Below are 14,300 nucleotides of genomic sequence, written 5' to 3' on the forward strand. Positions count from 1 at the left end.
CACTCGTGCTTTAATCGGCGTCGCGGGGGTCCCTCATTTGGCGCGCTCATTACAGAAGCAAAACTTTGGTGTCTTGCCATGGAAACGTCAGTTAAAAAGGAAGCCCGTCCTTTTGAGAAAAGAGCCAAAAGCAACGTTTTCACAGTGGTGGGCCTAAACATTATTAAAAGTTCACCACTGACCTGAATTGGAAGATTTGCTCCATGAAATTGTATTAATGTCTTCCCACGAGTATATTCTTTTCATTTTCTAGCGTTTGTCAATCAGAATTTGGCCTTACCTGCGCTCCTTCAGAATTAGTCGTGTCGGCCGATGTAACAAACTATGTTAGCAATTAGGTTGTTTCTTTAACTAATCACCTTTTACATTTGCCTAATTATAACATTTTTCCCGCCATATTTTCCAAGCAAAACACAACTGTAGTGACCTTCGCACAATAATGCATAAAATAATCAGCCTGGTGCGTGTGGTGTATTTTTATTACAATTTCTTTGATGTTTTTCTCATGTTATTAGATAAATATTGGCTCTGAGCTGCTCCAGTGGACGAACACAGCTCAGTTATGAGCTGCTATGTTACGTTTTTGTATCTTATTAGTGGTTTGTGTGACTGCGACGTGATAGTGTTGGCATTAAGAGGTGGATTAAGTTGTCGTTTCCCATGGCTCACCTCTGCATTTTCATACGCATGATAGTTTGAAAACTGCTCCGGCGCACAGCAACAGAATTCAGTCCCCCTTGCATGGTGTTTGTTTATCACAGCGTAAAGCGGAATCCTCGCAGTTAACCAGCCTGCTTCTGGCCATTGGCCAAAAGTCAAATCCAAGACAGCTCCCCCCACTTAAGCAGCCAAAAGTTTCTCATTTGAAATCCAGTGGTGGGAAATAAGGAAATACAAATACTTGAGTTTTTCGGGTTTCTGTTCTTTAATTAAAGGGGAAGTCAACACCAATTTTTTTTTTTTTTTTACAAGAATATGTTCAATGCAAGCCCACTAGTTGAAACGCGCCATTCTGATTAATATTACGTTTGTAGAATATGAGTTAAGCGGTAAAATCCATCCCTTTTGGTCCATCTCATGTGGTGGCCATTTTGTCACTTCTGTCGCCCGAAAAAGACATCACAGTTGCTCAGAGCTCTGATAACGACCAATCATGGCGCAGCGGATTGGTCGTTATCTGCGCTCTGAAGAACTGTGATGTCACTTTCAGTCGACAGCAAGTGGCAAAATGGCCGCCTCCCCTGAGATGGATGAAAACGGGCGGATTTTTCTGTTGTTAGTAGAAAGATTTGTTCGCGTTACTTTCACCAGTCTCCAAAGCAACCGTTCATCGACTTACTCCGGAGTACTTTTGCCACCTTTGCTTTGTTCCGAGAAAGCCTAAACGACAGCGTGCGGCCCTCTACGTTAATGAAAACGCCTCCCACCGTCGCTTAGCCTGCGACATAATGACGCTTTGGTTATCAATATGTGAATGGCCTGCAGCGGTGGAAATTAATTTCTAGTGTTCAAAGTGCATGATGAGGCGTGTGAATAATTCAAAGCCGCTGCCGTGTCTGACCTTGAATGTGCGTGTGTGTGCGTATTGCTAGCTGGGAAGTGCTGCGCTTCCTGCTCTCAAACCTGCGCTGGTGGATGGAGGAGTTCAAATTTGACGGCTTTCGATTCGATGGCGTCACCTCCATGCTGTACCACCACCATGGCATCGGTAAGACTTGCCAAAGCTTGAAATGCTTGCTATTGTTTAAAAAAAATAAATTAAAAAAATGAAACAAGAAAGGTTTTAGGACGAGAGAGCGATGACCTGGCAGTGAGTCAAGTGACGGGCAGAAGTGGAGAACGACTTAGCCACAGATATGTTATCAGAAAAAGGCGAATTAAAAAAAAAAAAAAAGGATTTAACTCATTCGCTGCCATTGACGGATATAGTCGTCGTTTTTACCTGGGCTGGTATTAGTTGATTGCTTAATTTCACGCTGTGACATTGAACTTGAAAAATTTTTGTGCGGGCGTTTCCTCCTCAGGCGTCACCTTCTCGGGGGACTACAGCGAGTACTTTGGCCTGCACGTGGACGAGGACTCGCTGGTGTACCTTATGCTAGCCAATCACATCCTGCACACGCTGTATCCCGACTGCATCACCGTGGCAGAGGTAGAGGTCGTCTTTTGTAATGACGTGGCCCGCGGCGACTATTAGTGAGGAGCTCAGCTTCCTTTGCGTATTCATTGCTGTAATTAGCAAGTAATGCGGAAAGCCAATGAGATGTCGCTCTTGTTGGCCTGAAGAAACTCCAAAGATCCACACCGGGGGACGCTTTTTGACCTTCGAATTTGTTCGCCGTTCCAAACAGTTTTCCCAAAGGATGGAATGCAAATAGAAATAATCCAGAGTCAAACTTGTTATAAAACTTTAATTAACTGTAAAGTAGGGCTGAACAATTTATCTTTTTGTGATTGAAATTGCGATCTCAGACCATGTGATTTCGAGATCGTCAAAGCTACGTTTTTAATTTTTGGGAAGGTTCTTGTGCACCATGCTCACAAAGCTGGTCACACTGCCGTTCTGCCATCAAATCAAATTTTTACCGTTTTGATGATCTGTTTTATCGGAGTAGACATTTAATATTCATAAAAAAAAATGATGACACTTTACTATTTGCTGTCATTAAATATTGTGTACATTGAGTTCTTTGAGTAATATTTTTATGAAATTTATGTTGTAAACACGCTTTAATGCCAATCTGTGCAACTCGTTTCTATCGTAAAATTTTCTTACGAGGATGGGGACTTGTCGGTTACCTCGAAAACATATCACTTTTTTTTACCAGGACCGAGCACAAAAATTGGTGAATTTCCTTGCATGTTGAGATCCCCGAAAAAAGACCATTCATTCGTCGAAAGAATACAAATTAAAGCTGAACGCTCTGATGAATAGCCCCCCTCAGGCTGCCTTTTTCATGGAGAATCCTCAAAAGGCTCATCAAACTTTGATTGAGCAAGTTTTCCTGCTTACTTGGCTTCCATTTTTAGTTTCTTCTTTTCTGAACTCCAATTCTCACTTTTGTGCAGGACGTGTCGGGGATGCCCGCCCTCTGTAGGGCGGTGGAGGAAGGCGGGCTCGGTTTTGATTACCGTCTAGCGATGGCCATTCCCGATAAGTGGATTCAGGTAAGGTGATCTGCTTTCGCTCACTTGTTTTGTTTTTTTAGGCACTTCTGCTCACTATTTGCTTCATGAACCAGTTGTTATATTTTTGAGTGCTCTAGATGGCACTATTGGTTTCAATAAAGGGTTTAAAAAAATGGCAAGTCAGTGTGCTTTCAGCCCAATGTTGAACATAGAGCGCCATCTACTGGAGTCCACAAATACGACAACTGGTTCATGAAGCAGATTTGAAGCTTCATTTACCCATCACGAGCTACCGCCATTACATTTCTTTGACGGCGTCTCGTCAACGCACACACCGAGCCACTCAAAAACATACTTAGTTCCAAACGAACACAAATGCCAGCAAATGAGCAAAAGACGCTCGTGGCGTCCCTTCTTGAGCGTCCCCCCGAGATGTGCTGTATATGTTTGGACGCCCTCACATTGTGCTCTTCATCGCAGCTGTGAATCACGTTCACATGTCAACAAGTGCATTTTTTTTCCCCCGGATAATATGATCAAAAGTCTCCTCGTGTGAGAAGCACTTGAGTATTTCTTTCTTGCCCCCCCGAGCAGTGTAAGAGGTTTAATCTTCCACGAACGAGCCCTTTGTTCCTATTTTTTTTTCTTTTTTATTATTAAGGCAGCACTCATTTATTTATTTTTTTCATGTCTAATCCCACCTCCTGACTTCATGGAAGGTCATTATTCATCCCCTAAAACAAAAGACTTATGGAAGAAGCGGTGCAACGAGACGCAGTTGTTATCGTGAAAATAAAAGCGTTTGACCCGTTCATTCACGGTGACCTTGCCGTCGACTGGATAATTACCCCCCCCCCGCTTATGCAGTTACGTACGCCGTATTCTCCTCGTGAGGCCGGCGGGGATGGCGACGAGCTTTAACGCAAAGGTCATCTCGTCATGGAGCCACAGCCTTCTTTTCCGGAAAGTTCCACATAAATAATTTGTCTTTGTTTTTGTTTCTGAAGGCCTCGGACGAATAGTGCATACGACTGGTATCGTGAAATCTGCCTGGCAACAGGAGCGAGCTGAATTCTGATTGGATAAAAACTCTCACCTAAAAACTCCCTTGTTGCATGTCGAAAGTGTGACATGCAGTTAATTGGCAAAAGTATTCGGGCTGCTATCCTGCATCTTTTTTGTTTCCCTCCTCCATCACACCTGATTGAAATGATCAGCTCAGAGTTTAAGACCTGTGACCTACAGGAAGTAAAAAGTGAGGAGTATGTGATGTTTTTCTACCTCCGCTATAACAGTACAGCGGCGCCTTGAGATATGAGTTCAATTTGGTCTGTGACAACGCTCATAACTCAAATCAATCGCATTTCAGAACATCTTTCCCGAAAAGGCCGTTAATCCATTCCAGCCTTCTCCCCAAAAAAAAATCTTGAGTTCTTGGCTGACCGCTTTCGTGGCATTACTTTCTGAGGTATAGGCCAAAAAAAGACATTTTCTTGTAACAATGACGGTCATTTCTAGCGTAGAAGAGGCGTATTACCGGTAAACCTCCCATCAGACACACAGGTTTCCTCGCCTGCTGTTACAACTTTTGAGTACAAAATAAATGTTTTATGAAGGTGACAAGCGCTCATTTCTGCTGCAAACTGTGCCGCTACGTGCTCAGGCACATCAATAACGTACTGCTTGCAATTACTGTGCGAAAAAAATCTTCGGCCGCCACCAGCTTTGTTGTTTGTAATAGACCTTTTTTTTTTTTTGGTCATTTTGACGTTGTCGGGCAGGTACAATTGACCACTCGGCGCTCGTTCACGCGCCCGATGGGAAATTCTTGGCACGGGACACCGTGGATGTCCTTCCGCACAACAAGTGTTGAAGCACCCTTCAGCTCGCCTCTTCAGCCCAAAGTGTCGATGTTGAAGTACTTAATGGCCGTCCATGGTGGAGGGAGGGGGGCAACATTGTTCATAAGGGCGCAGCGGCGGGTATGAAAAGCCTTGATGGGGTGAGCAGTCGACAGCCACGCGTACATTTCTATGCCAAAAAGTTGGTTTCATGTTGTTGTTGCGATGCACGCTCACATCTTGTTATGGATAGTGGGCGTGCGCTAAACTTCATCTGCTGTGCTTTTACGTCTGTGTAATTACGAGCGATGGGAATCGGAGAGTAACTCATATTTTTTCCAATAGTACTGATCGTATCGCAATACAGCTCTTTTTAAATAGGTGATAAACTGGAAAATCATGATGGGCGATGCCTCTCAATTTCTGGGTTAGTGTATAAAATTGTCAATGAGATTGTTTCGATATCAGGATTGATTCCAGTTGTCCCAGATTTGATGCTTTGAGAGTGGATTGTTATGCCACACATTGGCAAGGTGGCTTTATTTATGTAGCGCATTCTCAACCCTCAAATTCATGTGGTGTTTTTATATTTAAGCGAAGGATGCGACCTTGTCACGGCATGCATCTTCCGGCGCTACACTTAATTGTTCTTCTTGACCGGAGGGGCAAATCCACGGAAGCTTCCGCGTCGTTCATCAAGAAAGTGGCTGTTACTCTGCGTTGAAGATGAAGAGACAGAGAAGAAGAAGAAGACTCTCACGCATGACCTTCCTGGCTCGCTTGCTTCTTAGAGCGGCTTTACTTTACTTGGATTGAAGCCTCCTGCTCGGTAAACACTCACAGGATTATCCCCTAAGTTACGTTGGAGAACTCTCCTTCATGCTTTGACTTCTCAGAATTTTTTTTTTTCATTTTAAAGTTACAAATTCAAGGTTTGAATTTAGCATCAATTAGTAATTTATATGGCCCATCCAAGCCGATGCTGATTTTGATATTTGGCATAGTACAATTCTGATGACCGATTAATTAAAAAATGTATATAATGTATAAGCCAAACTTGCAAAGTCCCTTAATGCTTACAACAATAAAGCAGCGGCGGCCGGTCAAGGCCTTCTCTGATGGCTTAACAGAATCAAGAAATCATGATCATATTCTTCACATTGATGTCATATTATATCCTCGTGTTGAATTTTTTAGGTGAGAGTTTTTTATCCAATCAGAATTCAGGGAGCTTGTGTTGCCAGTCAATGTTCGTCCGAGGCCTTCAGATACAATCGTGCGGGCGTCTGTTCTGTGTGAGCGAAGGGGGCGCTCACAGTTGATAGACACTTGCGACAGCCAATCAGATCACGAGTTGATGAGAGTAAGGTCTTCTCGCTGGCCTTACGTCAAAGGTGATCAACGCGTCTTGTGATTGGATACTCACTCGTGAGGGGGCAGCGCCATGCGGAATCAACACACCCGTAAGTCGTAACTGGCGACCGTCCGAAAATCTAAAATATAGTCTTGATTTTTATTTTTTTTTTTAAACCACAACGGCCGAAGGAGGGAAAAGTGCGGATTTAATTGCAGATACACTTGCGAGGCCAATAATAATGGCGAGATAATGGATGGATGGATCACCTTTTGTCTTGACATGCTTTTTTGCTTCCCATAGAATCACGAATTATCAACAAATTACAAACTGTTTTCACAAGAACTGATTTCTACATTGCAGAAATCCCACAGCCATATGTTTTTTTTTTTCCATACATACCAATTAGCACAAGTGTAAGGCGCTGCAAAGTCGAAGAACGCGCTTGATTTTGAAGATGATATGATGTATGAACCTCTCTCGTGGCTTTGCTCCTTCATGGCGTCAATTAGGGGACATTGTTAACAGGCTGCAACACGAATGAGACGGGAAAAGATCGACAGACGTAGACTGTGTTATTTATAGGCTTGCATTTGTACCCACTGAGTCCCTCAGTTCCGCAAGCTTGGCGTCACGCTGTGTTCCGTCCTCGCTGTGACTCATTCGATATGACTCTTTTAACGACGGCGAGGAAAATGAAGATCTCTTCATAATAAGGACTGGCGGAAAAAGTGAAGGAGGGGGTAAAAATATTGATAGTCGGCTATTTGGAGCATTTTTCTCCTCCTCGCGATCAAAGTCAAGCAAAGGCTAGATTGTCGGATCGTCTTGTCAAAGAATCAGAATCAGAATGTGCTTTATTGTCATTGTACTCAGTGTAGAATGAGATTGGAGAGCTGCCCTCTTCAGTGCAATATAACAAATAATTTAATGAAATATATCGATTAAATAAATTAAAGATTAAATAATTAGTTTTGTAGATGTCCGACAGTCCTCTTCGCTGTTTTGACTGTCCTCTGGAGTCTCACTCGGTCTGCCTCAGCGCAGCTGCCGTACCAGGTAGAGACGCAGTACGTCAGCAGGCTCTCGATGGATGAGTGGTTGAAGGAATGATTTTCCCATGGTGTGATTTGTGTTAACGTAGAAGTCAAGGTGCACATTTTCTTTGCAGTAATGTGTGTTATGTGCCGCCACTCGTCTAATAATTGTATTTAGATTCATTTTGTGTTTTCAGCCGTGCCGCCATTTTGACATTTGACCTCTTCTGTTGACTGGAATTGACATCAAAGCGCTCTCGGGCCCGCATTGCGATCGTCACGAGACTTAAACCCACAAAGCAGGTGAGCTGTGACCAACACAGCACGCCGCACTTATTACTTTACAGATAACCGTAAATTCTGCTGCTTCAAAGCTGATGTCTGCCGTGGTACCAAGTCTGACCTGTGAGTGGCAGCATGGTGCCACGGGGCATCCATTTTGCTGGAAAATTGTGCGCAAATTTGACGTTGACTACACACTTGAGGATTCACGGTTGTAAATACTGAACATTTATGATATCTGAGTTACGTACACTCCATGCAACAGGATCATCACTTAGGTTAATCTTTGAAAAACATCCAACAATCGGCCCTTTGATGACTTTGGTTCCATTTGGCCTGACGATGCTCCTTATTAAAAATGGAAACGTGTACCCGACTTTCTTTGTCTTCAGAATGGATTCGGAGTTTAGAATCACGGCCAAACGCAAAACGCTGCCCTGCTTCATGGCTACGTGAACACGTGGCCTTCCCCCCTAGCTGCAGTTTGGATATAATTGGAACAGTTAGAGGTGGGAATAAGAAACGGGAATTCTGCCGGATCCCTCGGCTTCTCTCGACTCCAACAACCTCCGAGCCCCATTTCTCTTTCTGCCCATTTATTTTAATTGAATGAAAATAGACATTTCTTTCCGCTTTGCGCCGTCCATCACGATGGAAGCGCTTTCAATTAGACGCGGCTTATCAAAATTGCTTGTTTACACCACATCTGGCTTTGACCCCCTCGCTTGCTGTCGCTCGGCGGGGCGGATTTTTGGTGGATAATGACACTCACGGGCCGCCGTGTTTGATGGAAGAAGATGTAGCCGGGGCGCAGGGAGTTGAGTAGCTGCATGAAATTGTTCAAAATAGGGCAGAGTTAACAATGTAATTTGTAATTATTCTTCTTACATGTGAAAGAATGTATTGAGGCACTTACCATATAAGAGAATTGAAATTAAAAAAAAAAAGTGCTTAGAACAGTACCAAATACCACTACACAAATGTTCAGGATTATCTGTATTAACTGATTTATTACCATTGATGGCTAAACACGCCAAAGATTTTTTTTTTTTTTTTTTTTTACACGGCTGGTAGTGAATGAGTTAATAGATTCACTTGTAAATATGCCACAAACAAAATAATCAAAAAAAAACAAAAAACTTATCCTACGACATTTTACAATGATTTGGAACACGCGTGGGAATTATATTTTAACAAGCAAATTTCCAAAATACAACTTTATTGACAAAAAAATTATAATCTGGAAAAGGATCCTGTATGCTCTAAAAATAATACGGCTATATTCTTGAAAAAATACACCCCTTTATTCTAAAAAAACAAAAACCTGCCTGTAATAATATATAATATAAAAGATTTGTGATGATACGAGGAAGGAAGGAATAATTGGGTTATGTTACACGTGTGCCTATATTTCTGTATTACTGTTTTTTTTATTTATTATTTATTTATTTTTTGTATTATTAGCATGCAGACTCCAAGCTATGCCTTGTGGACCTCCAAAGGTCCGGCGACCCCAATTTGAGAACCACTGCGCTAAAGGTTGCTTTAATGACCCTTGAAGCTCCACTTCATTTCTTTTCTCACGTTTTTTTTTTTTACATTTTATTTCCATCCTTTGCCTAATTAATCCGAGTGCTCTCTGGCTTGCCTGGTGACAGCCGGCTTGTAAAGTAAGATTTGTTGCTCTGCTGCTCATTACCATTGATGAAGTGGAGTGTCTTCGGCGCCAGGGGGCTCGGGGGTCCGGGTCACGGTCGAGCCTGTGGTCGTCAAGCGGGTCGCTCCCCGTCTTCGCTTGGATGGCGCCGCTACCCGATTAATTGCTCCTACAGCACTGGTGAGGTTGCAGTGAGCGGGAATGATTTGGAGTGACTGAATGGTGCCGTGATTTGAGTTTGGGGACATCTTTCACACTGTCCATTTGTGAAGCAGCATGTGGTTCATAACTCAAGGTTATTTTGCATTCCAAGTAACTGTAAGCAGCTGTGTTCAAGATCACGAAGCAGCTTGTGTGTTTGGTGAAAACATGACAGCCGTTTTTGTTTTACTGCATTCTGACCTTTTCTATGCAATTTCTCCCCTTCCATGTTGAATACAGTCGAACTGTGTTTCTAAATCCTTGAAACGTAGTAAGCCAATGTGTTCACTAAAAACAAAGTTTTTTTTTCCTAAATTATTTTCAATATTATTATAAGACACTGTAAAATTATGCACACTTTTAAAATCAATTTATTTTATTTTAAAAAAATGAGAAACTGTCCTTCAGTAATTCTCATTTGTGAATAATCATACCTAGATAAATGTTTAATGGGTTACATTCCCCCAAAAAAACTCACGACAGACAAAAATCATCCAAGTAGCGACTGCATGTTTATTTTATTTACCATATAATGTATTTTAAAGCTTTATGCATGATACCCATACTAAAGATGTGCGTGAGGTGCGGTTTTTATTTTTTATTTATTTTCCGCATGTTCTACATTGTAGTTTTATGTCTTTGATTGTCAGTAAACTTTGGACATTCTCCGTCTTTTCCAAAATCTTTCCTCCTGGCTCGCGTGTATTGTTACTTAATTCTGGAGTAACCTGAGTCTCGCTCGTTTAGTGGGAAATCTGCAGTCTGAAGTTACATATGTACAAATTAAAAATCTGTGAAACTGCAAAAAGCAAACCGCAATCTGGCGAATGACAACTGTACTTAAAACTTGAATACAAATGTATTAAACGTAAAAGTTGAATGTAACAGAATAGTGATTGTATGTTTGTCACGAGTCGGCCCAGCATTTATTAATATTTTTCTTATCAAATATATTTACCACAAGAGCTACACAGACACACACACACACACGTACAGTAAATATCAAAAGCCAAGAGCCACTATTTAGTTGGACCATCCAGTTCATCTTGGACATATTGATTGGCACAATTTACTCCCCTTTACTCCAAGGATGACCTCTCTTTGGAGTAATATAAAGGTTTCCCTGGCTGTCAGTCAGTTGTCGGGGCCAATTCCACCTGGCTCGCTTCAAGCCTGTCATTGGGATGGACTCGCCACGTGCTGCCCCCATCCAGGCAGATGTCCATCACCAAGGGCTCAAGCGGGGGGCGGGGTAGGGGAAGTCGCTTTGATTCCGTTTAGGAAGTAGCTTGTTGCTTGCTGTTGAAGTCAACCCGCGTTTCTCGTGGGAAATACGTTCCTGACCCAACCGTGTAAATGCACGCTTTAGAGAGACCAAAATAGATTCCCTCCTGCATGCTTTGAAATGATTTAAACATCGTAAGACACACTTAAAACGTATGAAAATACTTCACATGCGCCATTCTTCAAATAAGAGGACAAATGTGTTTGTTGTCATTCCCCGTTGAATTTTACAATATTGTAAAAGTGGCACACGCGACAAAAGAGAAATTTGTATTTAAACACTAACATGTTGGAATTGTAGAATTACTCACAGTCCAATTGGTTAATGCCAACATATAATGTGAGATGGCATAGATGGGCTAACAGAAATGAACACGGCATATATGTCATGGCAATGATAAACCTTCAAACAGCCGCAACTTAAGCACACAGAGACAAGACACACAAAGTGAACGCATAAAAATTCTCAAGCTTACCGCTAACATACTATAATGCGAAATGCCACAGACGAGCTAACAGAAATAAACAGTTTTTGTGATTATAAACAACACACAGAGCTGCAACGCATCCGAAGAAATCATGCAATAATCCTCCGATGTCATTTATTTGCTTTGTGAGGATGATGACAGCTCGAAAATCAGGGATTTTTGCGAGGTGCGAAGGATGAGCCGCGACCTAGCGGAGGAACGCGGTATTCGGTACTGCGAGGCGTGGGCTGGGTGAAGCCCTGTTGTAAATGATACCCAGCAGGAAGCTCGCGAGTGGGCCCAGCCGCCATCTGCCCATTGATTCTTTTCACTGGGATTTATTGTGGAATCCCCGCTTTTGGATGAAAGGCTGTGACCTTGCCCGTCTTATGGTGCCGCCTCGCCGCCCATGGGCTGCGGAGGAGTTATTAAAAACTCCATTAAAGCCATTCATCGGGCGGACATAAGTCACGGTGCAGATATAGAGATGTCACAACAAGAGATTGATCTGAGAAAGAAGTGTAACCCAGAGAAAATTCCAGAGTGCCTTAAAGCTGAAATAGCCCGCCTTTGGACATCCGTCAAAAAAAAAAAAGCATCCGAAACGGATCCCCCGGTCTCATCTATCATTACGGTTATTCATTTCTTTTTTTTTCCACGCTGCAGATCCTGAAGGAGTTAAAGGATGAAGAATGGGACATAGGAAACATTGTCCACACGTTGACCAACAGACGTTACGCGGAGAAGAGCATCGCCTATGCTGAAAGTCACGACCAGGTTTGCAATTTGATTTATTTATTTATTTTTTTTCCAGAACATAACCCATTCATTGATGTGGCCATTCATGTTTGTGAACGGAAATCCTACCATTTACTGCCACCGGCGCTTGATTGTTTTCGTTATTTTATAAAGCAAAGAAACATTCACGTCAAAAAGATGTTTCTTCTTAGAAAAAGTTCATGCTCAGAAAATATTTTGGGTGAAAACAACACATGCTGAAGCAGTCGTCCTTAACCTTTTTCCCGTTGCGGACCGGTTCATAAAAGGCCATAACTTTTGTGGACCGCCAATCAGTATGAGCGGTGCTGCTACTTGTTGCTAATGCTAACAGCTAGCTGCTAGCCAGGAGTAGCCACAAACGCTGGGGACTTGAATCGTGTCATACAATGGCGGCATAATTAACGAGCGGTTTGTTAGCGACTGAATAGGATTTCAGGATGCTGTTGTGTTCTTGGTGAGAACAGTCAATTAAAAATGCGATAAATCAAGCCGAAAGGTCGAAAACGGAAGGCAAGGTCGCCGTTACGCCACCACGAGGAACAACTTCAAAGTAAAAGTCGACGAAGGCGTTGGCGTCGACGACTCAATGTATTATTTGGTAAGCTTTATTTTGAAATTGTGATGACGACGACGTGTTCGTTGAGTATGTTTGCAGCTTCCTTTCGCACTCCATGTTGACTTTCAACTTCTTCTGTTGCTATTATCGTGATTGCTGACTATTTTTGGCCTCAAATCATAAATAAACCATAAGTACTGCAGGTTTTTGGGTTTTTTTTTTTCTCCCCCATCTGTGCAGCCCCGCGCCACGGCCCTGCGTTTGGGGATCTCTCGACTAAAAATTAAAAAAAACGTTTTGTTTTTTTTATGCTGAAAGTAGCCTTCAAGTCTTCTCTTTGTTTTGTCGCTCATTGTCATGGCACACAATATTCTGCATCTCTCCAAGGATCAGTCAAACACTTCCTCACATCGACATGCATATGACATCCGTTTTTGACATAGTGCAGCTCGTCGTGTATGCTGACGATACCCGGCCTCCGTATTATTTGCGCAGGCCCTGGTCGGGGATAAAACGCTGGCGTTCTGGCTGATGGACAAGGAGATGTACACCAATATGAGCTCACTGGCTCCCATGACGCCCGTCATCGATCGCGGCATGCAGCTGCATAAGATGATCCGCCTGCTCACGCACGCTCTGGGCGGCGAAGCCTACCTCAACTTCATGGGTGAGTTGTCACGGCAACGCCGATGCTGGCTTTGCTACGTTCAGAAATGCCTTCGAAGTGAATCTGATGGGATTTTTTTTTTTGTTTTGATAGCCGTTTAGTTGCAGCGGAGCAGGTCACATATTTTGTGCAAGTCATAAATCTTCAACTTTGCGTTTTCGCAGGTTGTACCAGCGTTCTTCAATGTGGATAGTGGCTGACATATAAATAATAAAATTAAAAGAAGATAAAGAAAAATGTTCTTCTATAGTGGCAGCCGTTCTCTTCAAGACTGCATAATTTATTAAGAAACACATCTCTAAATACGTTTGACAGCGTCTTTAATCGTCAAAAGTGATCGCTGATGTAAAGGCTTTTTTTTTTTTTTTGGGGGGGGGGGGGGATGTAAAGGCATTTGATAAATGGCACGATCCAGTGATGTCATCAGCTACCTTGAGCGATGCTGGGAATCGTTTTAGATTTCTCGCTTTGGCTGCTTGCTTGTTTTCCATCCTTCAGGTAAGACGCTCGGCGTTTTAAGTGTCGACCGCTGCGCAGACGAGCACAGATTTATTCATGCTCTCCGCCGGCAGACAGCAGGAGGCAACAGGCCACCGTCTAAATATTTAATAAATGATGCTGGTCCCTACTGTGTTCTCTTGAGAGGGACTTTAATGTCTTTATGATGATTTTTTTTTTTTTTTTTTTTTTTTTAGCTTCAGGGCAAGACCCAAACTTTTCTCTGACGAATCTTAATTCACATAATGTTATGAAATGGCCTTTTTTTTTTTATAAGTTTAATTCCATCAGGAAGGGTGGGGCGGCGTACTTAAGTGCATTAGCTTTCATGGCTACATCTCGACACAAGTCACCACCAGTCAAATCAAGGACCAATAGACTGAGAAACAGTTTCTTTCCGAGAGCCATCTCCATACTGAACTCTCACACACACACGAGACCACCCTAACCTCGCAAAACAGCATTGTGATGTGTTTCTATATGCCCTATTCAGTACTGAATTCCATTGCACTGTCTTCTTTATTTATCTAATTTATATATTTGTCTG

At 42.5% G+C, this 14,300-nt stretch overlaps 1 protein-coding gene across 2 annotated transcripts in view; it reads left to right on the forward strand.

The window, feature by feature from the left end:
- The window catches only part of LOC148333052 (1,4-alpha-glucan-branching enzyme-like), a 123,120-nt gene that overhangs the window by 23,599 nt on the left and 85,221 nt on the right, over positions 1-14,300 (forward strand). For both annotated transcript variants that reach the window (XM_088301223.1, XM_088301222.1), the window contains exons 8-12: positions 1,593-1,708; positions 2,025-2,152; positions 3,070-3,168; positions 11,919-12,029; positions 13,084-13,255. In XM_088301223.1, the coding sequence (XP_088157349.1) occupies positions 1,593-1,708; positions 2,025-2,152; positions 3,070-3,168; positions 11,919-12,029; positions 13,084-13,255 (626 nt within the window). The remainder of the gene's footprint in view (positions 1-1,592; positions 1,709-2,024; positions 2,153-3,069; positions 3,169-11,918; positions 12,030-13,083; positions 13,256-14,300) is intronic.

This window comes from Idiotropiscis lumnitzeri, chromosome 7 (assembly GCF_059441095.1).
Source record: "Idiotropiscis lumnitzeri isolate Australia: NSW breed Sydney's pygmy pipehorse chromosome 7, RoL_Ilum_1.0, whole genome shotgun sequence".
NCBI classification, from domain to species: Eukaryota; Metazoa; Chordata; class Actinopteri; order Syngnathiformes; family Syngnathidae; genus Idiotropiscis; species Idiotropiscis lumnitzeri.